The sequence below is a fragment of the Amphiura filiformis genome, chromosome 19, assembly GCF_039555335.1.
Source record: "Amphiura filiformis chromosome 19, Afil_fr2py, whole genome shotgun sequence".
Taxonomy (NCBI): domain Eukaryota; kingdom Metazoa; phylum Echinodermata; class Ophiuroidea; order Amphilepidida; family Amphiuridae; genus Amphiura; species Amphiura filiformis.
Genome location: NC_092646.1, coordinates 15,329,611 through 15,355,246, shown reverse-complemented (window position 1 = coordinate 15,355,246; position 25,636 = coordinate 15,329,611). Strand labels below are relative to the sequence as shown.

The following is a 25,636-nucleotide window of genomic DNA, read 5'->3' as shown; positions in this document are numbered from 1 at the left end:
TAAGAGAGAGTGAAGGCTTAGTGGGGTATTAGAGAGAGTATGGATCAGCCTGTTGGTGTTTTAGAGCGTGTGAGTGTCTGGTGGAGTATAAGAGAGAGTGGGGGTCTGGTGGGGCATTAGAGAGAGTATGGGTCAGCCTGATGGTGTTTTAGAGCGAGTGAGTGTCTGGTGGAGTATAAGAGAGAGTGAGGGTCTGGTGGGGTATTAGAGAGAGTGTGGTCCAATCTGGTGGTTTTAGAGCGAGTGAGTGTCTGGTGGAGTATAAGATAGTGATGGTCTGGTGGGGTGTTAGAGAGAGTGTGGGCCACGGGCATAGATATTCGTGTTTGGTCAAACACAACTGTGGTTTCTAGTTATCTATGCCCGTGCTAACGGGGCATAGATATTCTGCTTATGCTCTTTATTCTTCTCCTCCTCTTTCTTCTTCTTCTCCTTCTCAAGATCAGTCCTTTGCACTCCTCTAGCTCAAGAACTAAAGTAGCTTCGGGGCCCATACTTGGTATAATGATGGCCCATGACCCCTGGAAACATCCTTTGGTACACCTGACCCCAGAGGTCAAAGGTCATGGGCTACAGGGGGCAATATGTGTAAAATTTGAAACATCTCTAGCTCAAGAACTATAGCGCCCTCAGTGTTCATACTTAGTATAATTATGACCCATGACCCCTAAAAGTATTATATGTTAGCAGTGACCCCAGAGGTCAAAGGTCATAGGCTACAGGGAGCACTATGTGTATATTTAGGAATGTCATAGGATGTCAACCTTGAAGGTATATAGGATGTTAGCCTTGTGCTCATCGCGCTATTGCCAAGGATACTTAAATCAGGATGTGACAATAGCTTATTAGCATGTGTCCAATTGATTCTTATGTATATAGGTATTGTTATAAAGCTATTCCAGATGGAGTATGTAAATTCAATGGAACAGCCATTAAAGGGACACTCCGTTTTCAGGATTAAAGGGGTTTTCAGATTTAAAAAAAAAATTTTTGATTTTTTTTTTTTTTGCATGGAACATGTTTACTAATTTATTTAAGGAGGAGCGCCCTCAAGCGTTTACACAGCAAATGCAATTAAAGGTGCATTCCTTGATTTTCAAGTTAATATTTTAGTCAGTATACTGATACCCCTTTTAGAATCAAAAATATTACGGGGTGTCAGGGTGGATTAAAGGTGTCATGGTAAGTTAAGGGCCGAGGGGGTGTTAGGGTGATGGAACAGTCATTAAAGGGACAATCCGTTTTGGATTTAAAGGGTATTTAGATTTTTTTTTTGATTTTTTGGAACATGTTTGTTACATTATTTAAGGAGGAGCGCCCTCAAGCGTTTACACAGCAAATGCAATTAAAGGGGTATTCCTTGATTTTTATTTATTTATTCATTTTTTTAATTTCTTAGTCAGTATACTGTTAGCCCGTTAAGCATTAAACATATTTCTGGGTGTCAGGATGGATTAAGGGTATCATAGTGGGTTAAAGCGGGATTAACCGCTTAAAGGAACACTCCGTTTTGGGTTTAAAGGGTATTCAGATTTTTTTTTTGATTGATTTTTTGCATGGAACATGTTTATTGATTTATTTAAGGAGGAGCGCCCTCAAGCGTTTACACAGCAAATGCAATTAAAGGGGTATTCCTTGATTTTCAATTTAATATTTTAGTCAGTATACTGCTAGCCCTTTTAGAATCAAACATATTCCGGGGTGTCAGGGTGGATTAAAGGTGTCATGGTAGGTTAAGGGCCGAGGGGTGTTAGGGTGATGGAACAGCCATTAAAGGGACACTCCGTTTGGGGGATTAAAGGGGTATTCAGATTTTTTTTTTAAAGATTTTTTTGTATGGAACATGTTTGTTGCATTATTTAAGTAGGAGCGCCCTCATGTCTTTACACAGCAAATGCAATTAAAGGGGTATTATTTGATTTTTAATTAATTTTAATTGTTTTCGTTGGTATACTGATAGCCCTTTTAGAATACGGGGTGTCATGTTGGATTAAGAGTGTCATGGTGGGTTAGGGTGGGAAACACGGGCATAGATATTCGTGTTTGGTCAAACACAACTGTGCCATCTAGTGTATTTGTTCTGTTTAGTCTTCGGATTCTCCTTCTTCTTCTCCTTCTCAAGATCAGTCCTTTGCTCTCCTCTAGCTCAAGAACTAAAGTAGGCTCGGGGCCCATACTTGGTAAAATGATGGCCCATGACCCCTAGAAACATCCTAGGGTACCCCCGACCCCAGAGGTCAAAGGTCATGGGCTACAGGGGGAAATATGTGTAAAATTTCAAACAGCTCTAGCTCAAGAATTACAGCACCCACAATATGCATACTTGGTACAATGATGACCCATGACCCTTAGATACTCCTGTGGTAGCCTCGACTCCAGAGGTCAAAGGTCAAGAGCTACAGGGAGCAATATGTGTAAAATTTAGCTAATTAGCATAAAAATACTCAAATCTTGTCCAAAGTGTATCGTGATTGGTACCAAAATGTGGCAAATTTCATGACCAACAACCCATAGGCGATTTATTTTTTCATTGAACGCTTCTGTTTTGAGTTATATGCAAATTAGCTAATTAGCATGAAAATGCTCAAAATGTGTCCAAAGTGTATCGGCATTTGTACCAAAATGTGGCAAATTTCATGTGCAACAACCTATAGGCGATTTATTTTTTCATTGGACGCTTCTGTTTTGAGTTATATGCAAATTAGCTAATTGGTGGATCGGGGGTGTCATGGTGGTTTAAGAAGTATCAGGGTAGGTTTAGGTCTTGAAGGGTGCTAGGGTTGACTAATTAGTGTCATGGTGGGTTAGGGTTTGTTAGGGCGGAAAACACGGGCATAGATATTCGTGTTTGGTCAAACACAACTGTGGTTTCTAGTTCTCCTTCTCCTTCTTCTCCTCCTTCTCAAGATCAGTCCTTTGCACCCCTCTAGCTCAGGAACTAAAGTAGCCCCTGGGCCCATACTTGGTACAATGATGGCCCATGACCCCTAGATACATCCTAGGTTACCCCCGACCCCAAAGGTCAAAGGTCATGGGCTACAGGGGGCAATATGTGTAAAATTTCAAACAGCTCTAGCTCAACTACTATAGCGCCCTCAGGGTTCATACTTGGAACAATGATGGCCTATGACCCTAGAAGTATGCTATGCTAGCCGCAACCCCAGAGGTCAAAGTTCATATGCTTTAAAAAGCAAACTAGGTACGACCGGTTAACACAGTGTATCGCAATAGGTAGCATTTTGGTAGCTACCTGTATTTGCAATGATGAAGGCTTCAAATATACGTCAAGACGTACAATGGGGTTAAGAGGTTAACCGCTTAAAGGGACACAATGTTTTGGGATTAAAGGGGTATTCTCCAGTCTGGTGGTGTTTCAGAGAGAGTGAGGGTCTGATGGAGTATAAGAGAGAGTGATGGCTTGGTGGGGTATTAGAGAGAGTTTGGGCCAGCCTGGTGGTGTTTTAGAGCGAGTGAGTGTCTGGTGGATTATAAGAGAGAGTGAGGGTCTGGTGAGGTATTAGAGAGAGTGTGCGCCAATCTGGGGGTGTTTTAGAGCTAGTGAGTGTCTGGTGGAGTATAAGAGAGAGTGATGGCTGGGTGGGGTATTAGAGAGAGAGTTGGGGTCAGCCTGGTGGTGTTTTAGAGCGAGTGAGTGTCTGGTGGAGTATAAGAGAGAGTGAAGGCTTGGTGGGTATTAGAGAGAGTATGTGTTAGCCTGTTGGTGTTTTAGAGAGAGTGAGTGTCTGGTGGAGTATAAGAGTGAGTGAAGGCTTGGTGGGGCATTAGAGAGAGTATGGGTCAACCTATTGGTGTTTTAGAGCGAGTGAGTGTCTGGTGGAGTATAAGAGAGAGTGATGGCTGGGTGGGGTATTAGAGAGAATTTGGGTCAGCCTGGTGGTGTTAGAGAGCGAGTGAGTGTCTGGTGGCGTATAAGAGAGAGTGAGGGTCTGGTGGGGTATTAGAAAGAGTGTGTGCCAGTCTGGTGGTGTTTTAGAGCTAGTGAGTGTATGGTGGAGTATAAGAGAGAGTGATGGCTTGGTGGGGTATTAGAGAGAGTTTGGGTCAGCCTGGTGGTGTTTTAGAGCGAGTGAGTGTCTGGTGGAGTATAAGAGGGAGGGTCTGGTGGGGTATTAGAGAGAATGTGGTCCAGTCTGGTGGTGTTTTAGAGAGATTGATGGTCTGATGAGGTATAAGAGAGAGTGAAGGCTTGGCAGGGTATTAGAGAGAGTATGGGTCAGCCTGGTGGTGTTTTAGAGAGAGTGAGTGTATAGTGGAGTATAAGAGAGAGTGAAGGCTTAGTGTGGTATTAGAGAGAGTATGGGTCAGCCTGTTGGTGTTTTAGAGCGTGTGCGTGTCTGGTGGAGTATAAGAGAGAGTGGGGGTCTGGTGGGGCATTAGAGAGAGTATGGGTCAGCCTGATGGTGTTTTAGAGCGAGTGAGTGTCTGGTGGAGTATAAGAGAGAGTGAGGGTCTGGTGGGGTATTAGAGCGAGTGTGGTCCAGTCTGGTGGTGTTTTAGAGCGAGTGAGTGTCTGGTGGAGTATAAGAGAGTGATGGTCTGGTGGGGTGTTAGAGAGAGTGTGGGCCACGGGCATAGATATTCGTGTTTGGTCAAACACAACTGTGGTTTCTAGTCTGTATTGTATTCAAGTCATGCTTGTGTAATGCAATGGGCATATTAGGAACAAGACATTTCCCAGTGTCCCAATGCTCAACCCTTTTCTACCTTTTAATCGGTATATATATTTTAGTATATTTCTCTTTTTCCTATAAATCAACTTTAATGTCAGTATTCTCAATTTGAGAATCAAACTACTGAGCGACATTCATAAAAAAATATATCAATGGCTCTGTGGAACAAAGACGTATGTACGCGGAATATAGATGTAAGTCTATTATAGCCGTCGACAGATGTAACACCATTCTAGTCATTTGAAGGTGTTAAATGACTAAAATAGAGATAGATATCTGTCGTTATTACCTTTTTTGATTTTGAACTTGCAGCCTTTGACACAACCTGCAACTAGCTGATACACTGAATTAAAAAGATTAGTTTGCGTATGACGTCCTGTCAACCAGACCAAAAATGCTGTACTGCGCAGGTCAGCAACCAATCACGCCGCGTCTTCTCTGACGCCAGACGCAAACTAGTCTTTTTAATTCGGTCTTCAATTATAGGTGTTTGACCTTTGTTTTAACAATAAGCAATTTAAAAATAAGCAATGGCGCAATGAATGACACTCATCGTAATCATTCGATTGCGAAGATTATTACTCATCCAGGTAGTCTGATACTGGATTGATTCAAGATAGATCAATTTATAATAGTAAATTCATAATGACACTCATGATAGAGATTAATTGCACTTTTAAAATGTAAAGTTTTAAGTATCTAGACTTTCATCATTATGTCTCGCCACCTGGACTAGTTCTTAGTGTGATATAAAAGTTTCATCTCACAAGCTGCGAGAGGTACCAGTGAGGAAGATAAAGCTAGGAATTTAGAAAATACTCTTTTAAGGGCAACCACCTGTCTATATAAATATTATGTGCACATTTGTTTTTTATTCCCTACTTATTCTAGGCAGCGATCCCTCGGTGCTACACAAGATTATGGAGGAAGAATGAATAGTGCAATCATCCGAAAATGAAAAATTATTGAAATAGATTCCGCTCTGAGGAAAAAAAACTGGTGGCTTAGAGATCTAGATGCTGTGTATGGTGCTCCGAGCACTGTAATCACTTTAACACATTTTTCAATTAGTATGTCATCAATGAGACCATTGAATACTATGATTTAGTTCTAAATAGTTTATTATTTAGCGTGCTTCTTCTATTTTACTTTGTTTCTTCTATTTTACTTTCTTACAACTGTGTGTGTGGAACCCTTGTGCAATCAAATGATATGTGTGCTTATATATGTGACGTGCCATGTCAAAAGGAGACACTTTTGAGCAGGTTATCAATTTTAAGGTTTTTACATATCTTAAATACAGAGATATTTTGCTCCACAACGCCGTTTTTCTCAATGAAATCGGACATTCCTAAGCGAAGATATTGAGTAGTTATGGTATTATAAAATTGGAAATTGAGATATCGGCCTTTAAAAATATTATTGACAATATTGAGAGTAGGAATCACCTTGAAAAATATCTAAAAAATACAAGATGCTAGTTATATTCCGATCTGAAACTATCAGACAATATTTTAAACATTAATAACATCACAAATTCGCAACAAACCAAATTGTGAAAAAATCAACCCCGGGTAGATTTTTGGCTATTTCTCCATTTACGATCCTGCCCAAAAGTGTCTCCTTTTGACATGGGACGTCACATATGTATAAAACTGAAGACAATTATCAAATCACCAAAGCTGAAACATGATAACATCCCTCACCCCCATATCTATTGCACCCATACCAACAACATCCCCTGCATGACAATGGATCCTAATATAGCTCCAGATTACCTTGGGTAAAGTAGTAGCAGGGTCGACCTAAGATTATTCAAAGTAATTTGGTGGCTTATTTGAGCGTATTAATGCGTCGGACGTATTTATGTATTAGTCTATCAGGTATTAACCACATTTTAAATTATACATGTACAACGAATACATAATTATTGAAATGTATCAATATTATTATAGTAAGTCTCTCTCTAACATATATTTTTTTTAAATAAAAATTAAACATATAACCCGGAAACTTGATCTGCTATTCACTAAAATGCTTTGTCTGAATTATGACAACCAATTTTTTGTTGTATTCTGTATATAGGTCTACTTAAAAGAACACACGTTTTTCATAATAACGGACATTTTTGATATTTATAACATTTTTTAGGGTAGGATTTGAATTCAATGTTATCAAATTACGGAATTATACAAGAAGCGAATAATCTTTAGTCTATGCAATGCGCATACATAATCATGGTTCAATGGTATTCACTTCAAAGGTCATTCTGGTAGTATTTCAGAAAAAAAAAGTACTGAAACTGTGAGGATTTTTGTAATTTCTAAGTGGCAAGGACGCAATGCAAAGCTAATTATAGACTGAAAATGATTATGAATGTTAATAAAATACGACTAAGATGTTAATTAGGCTATTCCAGTTGACATCCATTCCCTATGGAAGACATGACCTTAATCTTCCACACAGGGAGTGTAAATTTCAAATGGGGTATGGTGAACCATTTGAAATCTACACTGTTTATGTAGGAGATTAAGGTCGTGTCTTCCATAGGGGGTGTATGGGTTTTACCTGGAATATTCCATTTGGCAATTAAGGTGAATCTATTTGAACCCGCTCATTAAGTCAGCTCAGAAATGGTTTAAATTGAGGAAAAGGAAATATCGTCATGAAAAGGCAATAAACCACATCAGTGATAATTACTTCCCGGAATTATATACGTGTGCTACTCCTGACGAGTGCTTGACATTTTTAAACTTTTATGAATTCCCGTCGTAAAAGCCTATCCCACAACTAATACGTTAATTGTGTCGTTTTACCACTAAATTCAGTTGTCAAGAGCCATGAAAAGAGGAAAAAGACAAGAAGGTGATTATTTTAGGTGTTTTGTTTGATTTTTAAAACTATATATAACGTGCTACCTGTAAGTATGGAAAGTAAGAACACATTACACCTACAAAAGCTGATACAGTATACAACACTGTAAAAATCTTTCGATAATTAGTCATTTGATTAGTCATTCAATTAGTAATCAATTAGTAATGCATGTAAATGACTAATTAAATCACGATAAATCGCGAAGTCATAAATTCATCATTAGTCATGCAATTCTTATTCGTAACAAATTGAATATTGTAAGTCATGAAAATATGTTGAAATGATGAAAATTAATGTGAAATGATATTCTTTTACCATTATAAATACAAAATTTCAGCATTGAGTAAGAAAATTGTATCTTGTATGACTAATTCTAGTTAGTCGAAAATTAGTCGAATTAGACCTTTTTGGCTAACTTATTGTTTAACAGTGAAGAAAATAATGTCTTGACATCCGTTTAAATGATTACGTTTCTTGAGGAATTTTTGGGTTCTAATATGTCTAATCCGGTGATTAATTTGACCTTTTTTGAGAGTTCTATTACTAACAACATTAACAACACCCCTCTGGAATCACCCCTGTGCGGGCCCTATAAAGCAGCAATACAACAAGACGGGTGTTTGATGTTTGAAATGCCATGACTTTCAGTTGAAGTATTTCAAGAATAACAGGAACACTTGATTGAAGATACTGAAAGTGGTTGCGCTGTAAAACGTAGGTCTATTGCAAACTTGTCGTCGAGGGAACAGCTTAACCCCATGAGAACCTGAGACGAATATTCGTCTCAGATGAGAACTACCTGCCGATTGGCCAAAATGAACATTGTGTCCAATTTGGAACCTATCAAGGAGGGTATTAATAAAATCATCCGCAAATACAAGTTTGACCATGAATAGTTTAAAGTCTAGTCATAATTGGCAATTGAAATGAGCATTTCAAGTCATCAACCAATCAGAAATGCTGTTAGATGACCAGTAGTGTCCAGGAGGTTAACTTATTACTTTTTATTGTGCCTTTTCCAATGGCTTCAAAGCGCAAAAAAGCAACATAAAAAAGAACATAAAAAATGATCAACAGTAAATAAAGGCAACAATATTATGGAAAAAGATACGTCTTGAGCAGATTTTTAAACGATTCCATAGTAGCAGCATTGCTGACATGAACGTGTAAGGTGTTAAGGTGTCCCACAAACATGGAGCTGCCACTGCACTGAAAAGGCTCTATCCCCAGCACCCTTCTTGGAAAGAGGCACAAAGAAGGAAATACTGTCCGCCGAGCGAGTCTTCACTGCCTTTTGAGACGATCTTTACACAGTGAGGCAGTTAGTTATGGGGAGAGAGCCCATTCAGAAACTAAACATTAAGCAACGTCTTATACGCACTTCCTCTCTCTGACAGGGAGCCAATGAAGCTGGCGCAAGTGAGGGGTAACATGTACAAACTTTATTTTGCGATATATTAAGTGTGCACAATTATTTTGCAATTTCTGCAAATATTTTAGATCTTTCTTAGATATCACCATTACTTAAACAATGTTCATTGTAAGAGAAGTAGGAGAAATCGGGGGAGCATAATATATATCAAAATGAGCAGAAATATGAGGACCAATCCGTTGCAATATAATAATTAACGAAACGGAATAACGTTTCAAAACAATACGATAGTTTATATGAGTATTATTACTGATTATGCTAATACTAGGTTAACGTATTTGTTTGATAATTTGTACATACATGGACTGTGTCGGTGTAGCCTATATCGTATATCATCTCATGCATTTCAATACATGATGAACGACGTGATATCCATATTTTTGTTCTCATCTTCAACATAATTGGGCTATTCCATTTAAAATCCACACTACCCCTGTGGAAGATTTTGGAAATATCTTTCACTGAGGGAATATGAATTTCAAATAGAATTAACACATTAGGCATCACCATTTGAATTCATAAACCCTCTGAGAAAGATTCAACCTGAATCTTCCACTGAGGGAGGGTGAGTTTCAAATGGAGCTGCTAATGTGTTCATTCCATTTGAAATTCATACTCCCTCTGTGGAAGATATTTCCAAAATCTTACATCAGGGTAGTGTGGATTTTGAATGGAATAGCCCATTATGCCATCCTGGGATTAATCTTAGTAAGAATTATTTGGTTACTGCAGTTAAAATACATACTCCCCATGGAAGACACGACCGTAATATTCCACACATGTGGTGTAGATTTCAAATGGAGTCACCCATTCAGGTTACCCCAATTGAAATTCAGATTATTATTTAGGTATAATTTTCTCCATAGATAGTGTTTGTATTTCAACTGGAATAGCCGAAATAGACTTTATAGTGGTAGTGTGGATTTTGACAATCAAAGTTTTGGATTTCCCCTGTTCATCTAGCCAAACATTAACAGTATTTTCTGTCATATTTTTAGTACAACTATCATTTTCATGATTTTCATTCCCTATGGTCTACAGATACAATGAAAAGTGCATCATATTACATCATACATCATATAACATTAGTAGTAAATAATATCAAATCATGCCACCTTTTCCATGAAATTGAAGATTGTGTTTGAGAAATACTAGAAGCATTTTTAAACTATAGCTAAATGTCATGCGTCAAATATAAGGAAAATAAAGGTTGTTTCCCACGAGAAATTATACTGAGAAAAACCTCGTATTAAAACGTGGCCGCATATTGGGGCTCTACTAACACTCTATATGAGTTAACATACCCATGTTGTGTGTATAGGCTGGAAATAAGGACCATGTTTTATTCACGAATCGTTTAAAACTTGAGTGCAAATTCATCACGGTTGTTATGAATACGATATTGGTATTGAAATTTGGACCGAGTTTGGTTGATTAGATATGATAACGAAGCTGTGTTGAGGTAGATTATGATGATTTACATCAGGTAAAATCAATTTTGTTTTTTTGATTCATAAACCACACAGAGAGGGGTAGTGGCGTAGGCAAAATTACCCCTTTTTCAGCCACTTTTTAATAATTCAGGCCAAATGCTTCCACATTTGAAGACGGATTAACGCTAATGGGCAAGGGGGAACTGTTCTCCTGTAAGAAGTCGTGCCCCCTCTTACTCCCCTGTGGAGTGCCCGACGCCCTTATATTTAAGATTCTTAGGCATTTTTGTCCTTTTAAGCCTATTTTTGACCAATTTCTTCATTTCCTTGCCACCCAAAAGTCTTGGGACCAGTTAGTCACGATATCACAAAATAGGGTTAATGATCGATGTATGTCATACGGACTTATAAGCCCAATCGGCATTGGAAGTTTACAATGCATTATGGGACAGTTTTTTGCAGTTTTGGGACACTATGCCCTCTAACACATCGGAAAATTCAGAAAAATTTATTTTAAAATGTTTTACTGGAATAAAAACAAACCCAAAAAACTTGTTTATTGTATAAAATAATTATTTTAATATTTGTAATGTAACATTATTATAATAATAAATTAATTATTAATAATTACAGCATTTTCTCCGATATGTCAGAGGTCAAAGTGTCCCAATACTGCTCTCAAAAACCGGAAGTTACAATGGCGATTGAGCTTATTAACAACGTTATGAAGAGGCTTTGTGAAATTCACCCCTGATAGCCTTTGCGGATCATTTTCACTCGCACATGGGCATTGCAAAAGCATAATGTTGATGACACATATTAAACTGGATCTGATTAATCTGGATCTGGATCTGATATAACGCCTATGAATATCCCCACCCATTCACAGCCTTTGTGGATCATTTTCACTTGCATATGAGCATTGGCAAAAGCATGTTGATGATACATATTCATATTAAACTGGATCTGATTAAACTGGATTAAAAAAATATGCACACACCCATCCCTCTCGTCTGGCTTCAATCAGGAAGCGTTGAGAGTATCTTCCAGATCCAGATCCAGATCTGATTAAATTGGATCTGGATCTGGATCTGATAATCCGTATGAATATCCCCAGCCATTCACACACACTTACCTGTTCTTGTTGCATCGAATGTAGCATTTCCTTGGACGAGCCTCTTATCTAGTTGTAGTCTAGTTTCATTATCTTCATCTCTATTATTATTGACTTTATCTACTGCAAATGTGAAGGCTTTTTCTTCGGCTGAAATGGGAACTTCTTGGGGAAAGATACCACCTGAGAAGAGAAAAGAGAGATAAAAATTTAATTTATCTGAGATTATATTTTCGTAGGTATAATTATGTTTGTATAGTGGGATAATTAACCCCAAATTATCTGCCTGATACTGTTGTGTCGTGTGTTGCTATCTTCAGTAGATAGCTGAAATCGAAATTTTGTTACTGTTCATGCTGTTGGGTCGTATTTTGCTATCTTCAGTAGATAGCTCAAATCAAGTTTTGTTACTGTTGGTGTCCCCGGGTTGAGTCCCATTTTGCTATTTTCAGTATAGCTGAAATTAGGTTAAGTTACTGTTGTGCTGTATTTTGCTATCTTCAGTAGATAGCTGAAATCAAGTTTTGTTACTGCTGTGGGGTATTTTGCTATCTTCAGTATTAGATAGCTAAAATCAAGTTTTGTTACTGTTATTTCGTATGTTGCTATCTCCAGTAGATAGCTGAAATCAAGTTTTGTTACTGTTGTGTCGTATTTTGCTGTCTTCAGTAGATAGCTGAAATCAAGTTTTGTTACTGTTGTGTCGTATGTTGCTATCTTCAGTAGATAGCTGAAATCAAGTTTTGTTACTGTTGTGTCGTATTTTGCTATCTTCAGTAGATAGCTGAAATCAAGTTGTGTTACTGTTGTGTCGTATTTTGCTATCTTCAGTAGATAGCTGAAATCAAGTTTTGTTACTGTTGTGTCGTATGTTGCTATCTTCAGAAAATAGCTGAAATCAAGTTTTGTTAATGTTACTGTTGTGTCGTATTTTGCTATCTTCAGTAGATAGCTGAAATCAAGTTTTGTTACTGTTGTGTTGTATTTTGCTATCTTCAGTAGATAGCTGAAATCAAGTTTTCTTACTGTTGTGTCGTATGTTGCTATCTTCAGTAGATAGCTGAAATCAAGTTTTGTTACTGTTGTGTCGTATGTTGCTATCTTCAGTAGATAGCTGAAATCAAGTTTTGTTACTGTTGTGTCGTATGTTGCTATCTTCAGTAGATAGCTGAAATCAAGTTTTGTTACTGTTGTGTCATATGTTGCTATCTTCAGTAGATAGCTGAAATCAAGTTTTGTTACTGTTGTGTTGTATGTTGCTGTCTTCAGTAGATAGATGAAATCACGTTTTGTTACTGTTGTGTTGTGTTTTGCTATCTTCAGTAGATAGCTGAAATCAAGTTTTGTTACTGTTGTGTCGTATGTTGCTATCTTCAGTAGATAGCTAAATCAAGTTTTGTTACTGTTGTGTCGCATGTTGCTATCTTCAGTAGATAGCTGAAATCAAGTTTTGTTACTGTTGTGTCGTATTTTGCTATCTTCAGTAGATAGCTAAAATCAAGTTTTGTTACTGTTGTGTCGTATGTTGCTATCTTCTGTAGATAGCTGAAATCAAGCTTTATTACTGTTGTGTCTATGTTGCTATCATCAGTAGATAGCTGAAATCAAGTTTTGTTACTGTCGTATTTTGCTATCTTCAGTAGAGAGCTGAAATCAAGTTTTGTTACTGCTGTGGGGTATTTTGCTATCTTCAGTAGATAGCTAAAATCAAGTTTTGTTACTGTTATTTCGTATTTTGCTATCTTCAGTAGATAGCTGGAATCAAGTTTTGTTACTGCTGTGTCGTATGTTGCTATCTTCAGTAGATAGCTGAAATCAAGTTTTGTTACTGTCGTATTTTGCTATCTTCAGTAGAGAGCTGAAATCAAGTTTTGTTACTGCTGTGGGGTATTTTGCTATCTTCAGTAGATAGCTAAAATCAAGTTTTGTTACTGTTATGTCGTATTTTGCTATCTTCAGTAGAGAGCTGAAATCACGTTATGTTACTGCTGTGTCGTATGTTGCTATCTTCAGTAGATAGCTAAAATCAAGTTTTGTTACTGTTGTGTCGTATGTTGTTATCTCCAGTAGATAGCTGAAATCAAGTTTTGTTACTGCTGTGGGGTATTTTGCTATCTTCAGTAGATAGCTAAAATCAAGTTTTGTTACTGTTATTTCGTATTTTGCTATCTTCAGTAGATAGCTGAAATCAAGTTTTGTTACTGTTGTGTCGCATGTTGCTATCTTCAGTAGATAGCTGAAATCAAGTTTTGTTACTGCTGTGTCGTATGTTGCTATCTTCAGTAGATAGCTGAAATCAAGTTTTGTTACTGTTGTGTCGTATGTTGCTATCTTCAGCAGATAGCTGAAATCAAGTTTTGTTACTATTGTGACGTTTGTTACTATGTTTGTGACTGTTGCGATGCTTTGGATATTTTCCATATCAGAGCTATTATGATTAAAATAGTTGTTTTTTGTTTGCGTTTAAATGGGGAAGTGTTGTTTTTTTGTTAATTCATTTTATCAGTCAATATTTAATCAATGCACTACACCAACCTTCAAGCACACTACAAAAGTTCACTTCCGATGTCAAACCCTGAAAGACACTTATAAAAATACCAATGGGGAAATATTCAGTAATTCAACTTGACTATTCCTAGACAAGGGTTCCCAGGTGCAAGTGCAACAGGGCGAGACGGGGCACGACTTACACTCATCACCCGCTAGCCGCGGTATAAACCTATACGTGTTGCACTTCACTCTATCATTTGTGGCAAATAACCTCTTAAATGCTTGTAAAATTTCATATTTAATGCTCTGCGTGCTAGCCATGAACTTCAACGGAAAAAGTTGAAGTTTTGAAATATTTTCTCAAAATATCAAGAGCTATCTCAAGAACTACTGAACCAATACTAGGCTTGTTTGTACTCATTTTAATGCATTTGTCATGCTGATTCCAAATATGGTCATGAAAATTAACATATCTGAAATTTTTGAATTTAAAAAAAAATCTGAAACATGTCGGTAGCAGTCGACACTCGCGTGAAGAGAGTAAAAACAAATGTTTAAACTTTTTAATAAAAATTTACAAGAAGACCTTTATATTAAAGTATACATTTTTTATTATGACCTTATATGCTACAAAAAAGGCCATTTTGTAATAATATTCTTAACACTTGAAAACGTTTGTACCGTGGACTAGCTTTTGGCGTAGGAGTAGCTTTATATGAATAATAAGAAACATGGTTCTGAATTGCTGTCATAAACTTTTAAATATTTTAAGTATATAAGCCCAGAGAAGATATCTTACACTTCCCACAATGCATTTCTTCCATTTCAATTTTCTGTACTGATTTGATATCTAGTGCAACATGGGTCGATAGTATAACAAAAGGTACCTCAATGAACAGAGCACATCCAGATCTTGCAAAATATGTTTATTTCTTGACTATCCACCCATGTTTAGCCAGTCTATTCTCAAAATGAAAACATAAGGGAACCTGTACAAAGCAGGCTTAATGTGAATGTCATTTGATATAATGAGGTCATGTTGCAAAGGCTTCTGGGAAGCATGTAATATCTTCTTTGACATAAGCCGACGTCCAAGAAGAAAAATGTTACAATGTTTCAGAGGTGAATAATAATGTGCACACTTTATGCATATAGGGTGCACCAATAAACAAGCGGATTAAGGCGGCATTAGCAGATGGTCGTTGGTTGAAGAATTATAACCATTTTTAGAGAGAGGGAGGATTAAAGGAATTGTTTAGTTTCTCTGTTGTTATGAAACTTTTCATATCTCAGAAAACATTTAGCCTATTATATCGATGGAATTTGCAATAAATTGTAGCGTGTTATGTTTAGAATATCCAATGATGGTCAAGTGCACCATTTGACTATCTATACGTAGCTTCTTAAATGTAAGAATTTATGCTTATTGTACGGTACGTAGGGCGCTCATGACGCACGCAATGGGTGTGGGGGTGGGTGGGGGTCTGGGGGGGTGTAGGGCGCTCATGACGCGATGTTGTCTACCCACATAAGATGAAGTCAGATTGAAAAGCATCCCAGGAGCGAATTGATGCTAATCCGGTTTCTTGTGTGGAATCACCCATGTCGCCAACGCCGTCCATTAGCTATGGCAATTTAGTTCAAGCGTGGATAAGTAATCTTACAGATAGTTTCCATTAGAACGCGCGTCTAAAAAGTATTTAAATAATTAACTTAATCTTTAAAGGAACAATATACATAATGCAATTTAGAACTGAAAGTCTGTTTCTCTGAATTCATTTCAAAGAAGAATCGCATACTTCTGTGTACGATATCAAAGACACTGGACGTACCTGAAAGGGACCCCTGATTCAAATCATTTTGCAAAGAAAGCGGAAAGTTTGCGTCCGTTTTTTGAAATCCCTATTGGACATGTTGGATTTGCACAAACCCATATACACGGGCATAAAGAATTCAGATTTCTCGCGCTTAACATGAAAACACAGTGACTATATAGCTGATTCACTGTGTGGTAGTTACTATAATGTTAGTAAATATTATAGAAGTGAAAAAAGACATCTGTGAGGAATAGTTTAGGATTGACGAATCTCCAAATGACTATATTCTAACATTACTTCATACTAACAGTGCTTTGGAACACCAGTAACACAGGGCTTTGAACTATTTACATGAACATGAACAGGTGAACGAAGCATTCCTGGTTTTACTCGATTGGACTGTCATATAATTCACTTGTCAACCAACTCTCAAGACACTATAACGTTGCTTCAGATTTAGTCAAATTAGAATTTAATTCTCAAATAGGCGAGAAGACGTAAAGATGTTGATTGTGTGATGGTACCTGGCAACTATAGTAACAATGGTTAAAAATAAAAGTTACTCTAGTAGTTTTAAGGTGGTATTGGAGGCATTTTCTCATTTTTCTGGAAACTAGAAAATGGTCTGAGCATGTTTTAAGCAGCTTAATAGTATAAAGGTAAAGTACACTGACCAATATGCCTTTTGTTTGAAGCAAATCGGACATACGGTTTTCAAGTTATATCAATTTATATTTTCTTTGTACCTTATTGTTTTATCGATGTAGTTAATGAGCTAAAATGACTGTAAAGGGTCATTAATATGTAATTTTTGCCAATATTTTGCTAAAAATCCAGGCATAAATGTTCAGGATACATTCATTTTTCATAATTTTGCCTTGAAACTTGGTCAAAGTGTTTGTAATATGTTCTAATGTATTATATAGTGAACCCGCCTTCGAATTTGTGTAATTGCATAATTAATAAGCTAATTTGCATAAATGCTAATTAAGTATGCAAAATAAAAGTACCCTGTACATTTATATATGGGTTTTTAGCAAAATATTGACAATAATAAAAATAATAAGATACAAAGAAGATATAAATTGATATATTTTGAAAATCGAATGTCTGATTTGCTTCAAACAAAAGGTCAGTGTAGACCCTACTTTGCTCTACTCAATTAATCTGTTTACAACATGAACAGAGCACTTCCAAAATGCCCCAAAACCACCTTAACATAGTGAGTAAAATCTGTGCAACACTACCAAAGAGATTGACTTACAAGATAGGTATTTGAGGCGTATTAGGTAAATGTCAAAATATTCTTTTCTTTTAAATTGAAGAACAGACGCAGCTTTTAAAATGTGAGAGCCTGACAACAAAGACGTGATATAAACATGACTTCTATTTTATGAGAGACATTACACGTTACTTTTTTTTTCTAAAATCTAAATGCATTTTCCCTGAAAACCTCTTTGTTATAAAAAGACGTCTATGTAATCAACTTCATGCACAGCGGCATTATATAGTTCCTTTCAAATCGACAAAAAGGTGAATGTTTAAGTCATGTGATTCAGACTCATTAATGTGCTATTCCAGTTGAAATCCATACACCCCTAAGGAAGACATGACCTTAATCTCCCACACAGGGAGGAGTAGATTTCAGATGGAATCACCCATTCAAGTAACCCCGTTTGATAATTTATAATCCCTGTGAACGATGACTTCAGGGGGTGTATGGATTTTAACTGCAATAGCCTAATACATAAAATGGGACAAGCAACACTTGTGCCGCGAACAATACTTTTGAAGGAAATATGACAATTGTGACGGGAATTTGTGACACCGGCTTATCCCTACCTCGGTTCTGTCAATCCAACCACTCATGTCTTCTGCAAATGCACACATATAACCCTCTTCGTACAGAATATGATTGCGGATGAGAAATTCCAAATTTATTTCTTTAAATTAAGAAAATTCAGAAATGTACATTTTCATAAGTATATTTGGAATCAGCATGAGAAATACATCAAATTGAGCACAAACAAGCTCAATATTGGTTCAGGGGTTCTTGAGATAGCTCTTGATATTCTGAGAAAATATCTCAAAACATGGACTTTTTATGTTGAAGCCTTTGGCGCCCTGCACAAATGCAAATGCACTTTAAAGGGACCATTGAAAGAAAATATGATTTGGTATCAAAATAAAGCTAATAACATATAGAATCCATTTATAAAATGATAAACGCAATTTTCCTTTATTTTACCCCCCAAATCAGCAAATAAAGACAAAGCGCCCAATGTCGCGTCGTTCCGCCCAATTCATATGTGCAGAGACACGTGGCAACCCCTGTGACGTCAAAGTGGTTATCCTTTCCGCTGCATGGCAACACTGCATAGTCCAGACTTGGTCCTAAACCAACGCATGAACGTGTTTACAGCAATGAACTTTTATGTGCCTTTTACTTTTAGGCCTAACAAGTATATTAAAAAGGATATTAGGCCTATAATATAAATTACAAAGCTACAATGACTTCTATATATGATAGGCCTATATATAAATTCTAGCTCGGTCTACAAAATTGGCCAACAACGGGGAAACATAAGTAGGCCTAAGTTAGGCCTAGGCCTTCATATTGATAAAGTCAAAGCTGTCAGTGCTTGCTGCTCGGCGTTTGCAAGAGTGTATCATTTGTTTTGACTGAGGCATTCTGATATAGCAACTCTTTACTTATATTTCCTCTGAAATATCTGGTGAGGATAGGAAAGAGAAGGCAATGATGTTTCAGGTTAGCCCATGACATGCGACTTAATTTCTTTAGGCCTAATTAGCCTACCTCCCGGGCGTGCGGCCTATGTTAGGCCGTATAAAATTAATATTTTGGTTCTCGTCCAGAGGATTTTTATGAATTGATGAGGGAGGGAGGTGTTTTTTTTTCAGTGTAAAATCAGCATTGTCTGCAGTTTTCGATCTTTTCCAAAGGTGCTCGAGGAAACGATGACGCACTTTATTTTTCAAATGTGAGATTCTGAGGGATAAACCCCCTAGAGTAGGCCCTACCACAAAAAGACTTGGAACTGGTCCTTGTTCTCTAATAAACTTATTTATCGGCCTATGTATGAAAAATTCATAAATCATTCCAAAACGCAAGCCGATCCTGACTAATAGGTTAGGAAGCTGAATTGCGAGTGATTAAAGTGTGTTGCTTGTTTCTAAACGGTCTCTCCGTGTAGAGACATACTTATGGGACCAGGTTCAAAACAAAAGTCAGGCTCGGGAGAGCGAGTTGGCGCGGTTGTTTCCTCGCCTTGCACCACTACTGAGGTCCCGGGTTCAACTTCAAGGCCCAAAGACTCATGTGAACTTGGTTTATCTCGATCCCGCAGGTTTTCTTCAGGATCTCCAGTTTCCTCCTGCTTCTCAAAAATCGATGATTAGTTGTTTGGTTAGGGAACAAACCAAAAGATCGATGACGTCCTATAAACGAAACTAGTTTCGTTTAGGGGGAGGGGGTAAAAATACTCGATTACGTTTGTACAAAAACATCGGTCTGAAGAATGTGTCATTATTATTATTATGTCAAAATTTTCAACATTTCATTATTACGTTTCTGGCAGGGAGGGAGGGGGTCGGCTGAGAAACGAAACTAGTTACGTTTATAGGACGTCATCGATCTTTTGGTTTGTTCCCTTATCAAAACTTCCTTCACCCAATGAAATTTGGGGAGCTGAAAAGATAATTGGTGGATGTTACAAATACAATCCAAGCGCGGCTAGATTTGCGACAGGTTCGGCAGCATCCAGCCTAGATGATGCGATCTGATTGTGATAAGTACCATGGCAGCGAAATTACAGCGCTTTGAACCCTCCGAGATCTGGGAAAAGGCGTTATTAGGCCTAGGCCTATATAAAAGCCGAAATTTATTTATATTTATTTTTAAAAGCCTATGAAAAATGAGAAACAAATTTGAAGATAAAGAACCACGAGAGGAACATAATAAAAGGCCACTCCAAACAATTATCAAGAACAATATTTTTAGTTTATGTTATGGAAATGCTTATAGGCCTGCGCCTAATCCAATCTCAACTCCCACTGATACTTGAAAGTGCAAAGTGTTCGAGCGTTTTATCAAAGGTAGGCCTACAGTTACAAAGTTTATGTTGATTGGGTAAATCTTGTAAAATGCAGCGCGCCTGGCTGGATATTTCGTTTTTAGAAATGACTGACATCAATTTCGCATAGCCTTGGCCTACCCCGGTCCTAACCATCCATGGATTAAAATAAGTGTAGGCCTATAATATTTCCCATTTGATGTTTGTACAATGTAGCATATAGGCTTTTTGAAGGCCTATGTATGTTTGTAGGCGCTCCTCGTAATTTATTTCAAGAACAGCTTGCATGTCATGTTCTTCTGAACCAACTTCTTCATCTGCCGTTCAGCTACTGCCCCAGTGCCAACGGCTCAAATAATATCGGCAAGTCTCCCTTATAACACATGGTAGGGGAATAGATTTGCAAAATAAAAGGGCCTAGGCCTACTTTGCATTGTTTGGGGTATGAAAATAAGCACTTTTGAAAGTTAACTTATGGAAGAAAAAGCTTTTTATACCAATTGTCAGGTTTTGGAAAAAATAATCATCTCTTGAATATTTTTTAAGGTAGGTCCTACGGAAAAAATACATAGGCCTATAATAATAATACCCATGGGAGGTGCTCGCGCCGGCACATCATCTGCAATTTATGTGTTGCGACAAATCTTGGCGATATTCCCCTCAACATCGTCACTATATTATAGGCCTATTATAGGCCTACTCATAATTAGTTTTATGGTTTTATATATGCCATGTAGAGCTACATAAAGTCATCGGAATCTTGGTCATGTTGACCGGGGGTTGAATTTATGAATAAGTAAAATAGGAAGCTGCATATGCTTTCAAGATGATGATTTAAAAAAACCCAATTGATCGTCCCCGCCCGCTTCCTTTCACATGGCATTGCAAATGAGGAAGTCTGAAATGTTTAATGCTATTTTCTTTATTATAAGGGAAAACTTGTTTTTTTTAAATGTTTCAAAAGTTAATAATATTGTCAATAGTTTAGATTTGCTTCTGTCCAATAAGTATTTCAATTTAGAGGCATTGTTTTAATCATCCTCTCAGAGAACCATCAAATAACAAGAGCCTCGATCCTATCATCCTCCTCTACAAATTACACAACTAGTAATATGTCCGGGAATAATACATAGGCCTAAATGATCCATTTGCATTGTAAAAAATAACTAATAAATGATAAATAAAAAGGCCCTCCACTTCCTCTTTTTGATAACACGCGTGGATAATCAACTGGAATTTTGTTTTTACTTGACCTTTAAATAATTAAAAGTGGTTGTATTAGGCCTACCATGATTATTGCATCTGATATTTAGATCGCGATCGCTGTTGTCAAATTATCCCGGCAAAAATGTCAACGCAACACAAAACGCGTAACCACAATGACGTCATCAGGAAAGCGCCCAATTTTCTACTTTTGATAAATGACGCGCGATGTAGCGTCGGAAGGGGTAAATCGAGTACGTTGTTTTCATTGTATTTTTATTTCTAAAATAGTTAGTTCTTCAATTGTTTCAGATATTGATTCTATATTTTATGGGCTTTATTTTGATACCAAATCATATTTTCTTTCAATGGTCCCTTTAAAGAATAAAAACTGTTACATTTCCTAACTGAGCAACACCCTTAAATATTTTACCACGGATTTGGGAGGAGCTAAATCCGGCATGACACAAACACATTTTAAGGTACTCACTGATTAAATGAAATTGTACATTTTCTTTTATAATGTTTTTTGTTTAATATTTACACAAAATGTTTCTTTGTGTAACAATACGATTTCGACCAAATTATGAAAATTCATTCGAAAAACGTTCAAAGTTACTTTGTATTATGACAGCTTTGTTGTTTTGATTTTTTTTTCAAAACGCTTTACTTATGATAATTGATAATCGCGCCAAATAAAAGTAATATACGTCGCAATTGGTGTTGAGTAATTTTTCTTAACATATTCTTGTTATCAAATAGGTTGCTCTGTGTGCTATCCATGCGCTTCAACGGAAAAAGTTGAAGTTTTGAAATATTTTCTCAAAATATCAAGAGCTATCTTAAGAACTACTGAATCAATACTAGGCTTGTTTGTATTCATTTTAATGCATTTTTCATGCTGATTCCAAATATGGTCATAAAAATTTACATATCTGAAACTTTTTGCATTTTTAAAACAAATCTGAAACTTGTCGTCTGCAGTCGACACCCGCGTGAAGAGAGTTAAAGAAGTATTGATTGACAGAATTTCAGTTTTGTGTAATATTTTGTACCATGCGGTAGGATTATTGGAAACTGACATGTTTAGCTTTTAAGAATACCTTCAAATATTCTTGCTATCACTATTTAAAATATAGTGACAGCAAGAATATGTTTAGCCTTTTCTTTTCTTTTTTAAACAAAAATTTTAGAATGTAACATTCGGCGATATAATGTGACTAGGGATTAAACTTTCAGTTCAACCCATGAGCAGATTGAGTGTCTGCTGGTTGGTGACAAGAAAACTTATTGAGCCAATCAGTAGCATGGTAAGAATGGAGGTAGGGCTGAAGAGGATTGAGCTTAAATATCTAGAAGCTGTATTTTAATTGCTCACTTAGAAGAATATATCACACAATCAGCCAATAAGATACGCTGTAAGAAAGACATTATTTCTCATGAGGTTAAATTAAGCAATCAGATACGCTGTAAGACAGACAGTAGTTCTCATGAGGTTAAATCAACCAATCAGATACGCTGTAAGAAAGACAGCAGTTATGATGAGGTTAAATGAACCAATCAGATAAGCTGTTAGAAAGACAATAGTTCTGATGAGGTTAAAATGTCAAAATGCTTTACTTTGTAATAAACCCCCAACTGTACACAATGGTTTATTGTACAAATTTGCGTATGACGGATTAATATCGCTAACATATTATTGGAACTCTTGTATCAAGTATACCTTTCAAATAGTGATTGCTTTACGTTTTATTATAAGCAAATATAGTCAAAAATACGATATGAAATACTAAGCTTAAAAGGGGATTATATTACGCTTGAAATGTTAAAATCTGAAGATTTTTCAGCTCTTCCCAAAGGTATAATTGATCTGATCTGTGAGTGCATATTTCGCTTACGTGATAGATTCATGTTATTTTAGGTAGAAAAATGTTAGCATTTTGTGGTTTGTTTATTAAATGACAGGTGATTGGCAACTCAACTGCTCAGTGCCAGAAGTGGGTAAGTGCAATAGCTGCCATGTGTGGATGAGTACAATATACTTATGTGTAAATTGCAAAATGTTCACAGGGCAGCTATTGGACTTACCCACTTCTGGCACTGAGTTGTCGATTTATTGACTTCATCTATACATACAGGATGAGTCAATATGATCAGTATTGAACTTAACAAAAAATCTTAAAAATACTTAGCAATAATTATTTGATCTATTAATATTGCAAGGTAACATTATACTGGCAAGTTGTTTATGAAAGGTTTATGAATGTACCTTTTTTAGTTTGCAAATCAAGATCATGTGACAAACAAGTGACGAACACCAAGCTGCACATAGATATTCAGTAGAATCCTCTGCATATTTTGTACAAAAAATTACATACTATACCTAAAAAGTGATGTAAATGTTCTTTTGAATAAAAATACTGCATTTTATTCAGGATGGCAGATATATTTCATTTTGAATTAAATATTCAAGACTTGAAATCCGATATCAAAGAATCTACCCTCACCTATCCGATTAGTTGCCCTTATTTCACAATTCCTCTCTGCCGTTTACATGGTTTAGATATGTCCCCAGAGAGACAAACGTAAGCATACACAGAATGCGTCAAACAGTTCACCAACTTGACTACAAGCGATGTTGTTGTTTGGTTTCAGCTATCAATTTTGTGACTTTCCGGTTGAACAGGCTAAAAAGCAGGTTGACCATCATGTCAGTTTAAGTGATCAAATTTGAGGGTATCATAAACGTATGAGACTAGTAGTGAAGGAGATACCTCCTCCAATCTATGATAGGTCAGTATCAAATGATATCTTCTCGACACGTGAACGCATATTTGATAGAGACATTTTGGCCAATTTGTTACTTTTAAAACTGGCCCTACGTCTAATCAAATGCTTGTAACTTTACTTCTTGAGGTCACATTGGATTCAATGTGGTGTCATAATGTGCCGGATTAGTTAGTGCATCTATTAAAAAAACCAAATTTACCCCCATAGGGCCTATGTTTCATTTTGGAAATTGTGATTATTTTTCCAAGTGTAAGGATACTTTTTTGGTGCAGTATATCATCATAATTTTTGGTCAATATAGAAGTTGTGCTCTTTTTGTCTATAGTAGTGCCGTTGTTTCTGTGTGTTTTTTGCATTAAATTATGATTACATATTATGTAGGTTATTCAATCGATGAAAAGTTTGGTGAAACCCGAGCTAAACGCTATCAATTTCTCCCCGTCAGCCGTACAATGTTATCTTTGTAACGATAAACTATGATATCAAAGAATTTTTGTATTCGTTCGCCCAGTCTAGCCTGACAGGGAATTATCAGCTGACTCGCTTCTGTCTTTAAAACAAACTGTATTTAGGAGATTGTGTTCCCTAACTCACCTCCTGGACCATAACTAGATGACATACCACAGAGAGCAGCTATATTCATAATTATAATAGCAATATACTTCCATTTTGTAAATTTACACACAAAGTTGGCTTCATCTTTCTAACCTAACCCTATCTATCTTTGAAAATAGATCAAATAAAAATTCCACTGGGAATCGAACCAGCACCCTAATACACGGATTACGAGACCAATTCATATTATATCGTTACACCATGTAGTCCGAGTCGCCAGAATTAATTTAGAATATTTGAATGTATTCAGTCATAGAATAATAGCCCGCTAAAAAGGGCGATTCAATTTCTTATGCGCGGGAGCAGCAGAAGGGGCAACAATCTCCTAAAATCAACAAACTCGAAACAAGCAATCTACTACAGATCACATCTCCCAGGTCAAAGGTTACACGAAATCTAAGTAATTGTATTGGCCTAATGAGTGTTGAGGTGCTATCATATCGGGCTAAATAAACGCGTGTATTGATTTGTAATGGTAAGGGGGCTAGATGGGCAACCCACATTATGAAATATTAATGATTAAGTTTTATGTGAAATGTGTCGATCAATATGACTTCCTTTGGAAGGACGTTTTATAGATCTTTATATGAATGTTACAAACTTTGCTAAAGCTTTTGTACTATACATGTATAGGCCTATTGTATATGCATATGAAATGCATTCAATTATACCGTCGCGACGTTTTGAACTCTGATGGAGGTGTCTAAAATGACTGCAAGTTAAAAATATAGCATATTGAAATATTGTCGATTTGAATTATCAGAAAGAAAAAGTGATAACCATTTTTTGGTTAAAAGTTGTATCAGTGTTGTATTACTCTCCAAAACAGTGAAAAATACTCCTAAACAGGGAAATGCACTCTTAAAAGAGTGGAAACGGTCACTCCGTGTGGAGACACACTTGGGTCCTGATGGGACAAGCTCAAACAAAATCAAATGGAGCTGTCTAATGTGTTCCATTCGAATTTCATACTTCCTCTGTGTCAGATATTTTCAAAATCTTCCACAGGGGTAGTGTGGATTTTGAATGGAATAGCCAATTGGAGGTTGAGTACAGCTATCAAATATACTTGCTTACCATGTT

General features: G+C 36.7%; 1 protein-coding gene across 1 annotated transcript in view; it reads right to left on the bottom strand.

Annotated features, from left to right (window-relative positions):
* LOC140140964 (glutamate receptor ionotropic, kainate 2-like) overlaps positions 1-25,636 on the bottom strand; it is a 215,599-nt gene that overhangs the window by 131,482 nt on the left and 58,481 nt on the right. Inside the window, 1 exon segment of the mRNA XM_072162732.1 lies at positions 11,566-11,727. Coding sequence (XP_072018833.1) covers positions 11,566-11,727 — 162 coding nt within the window.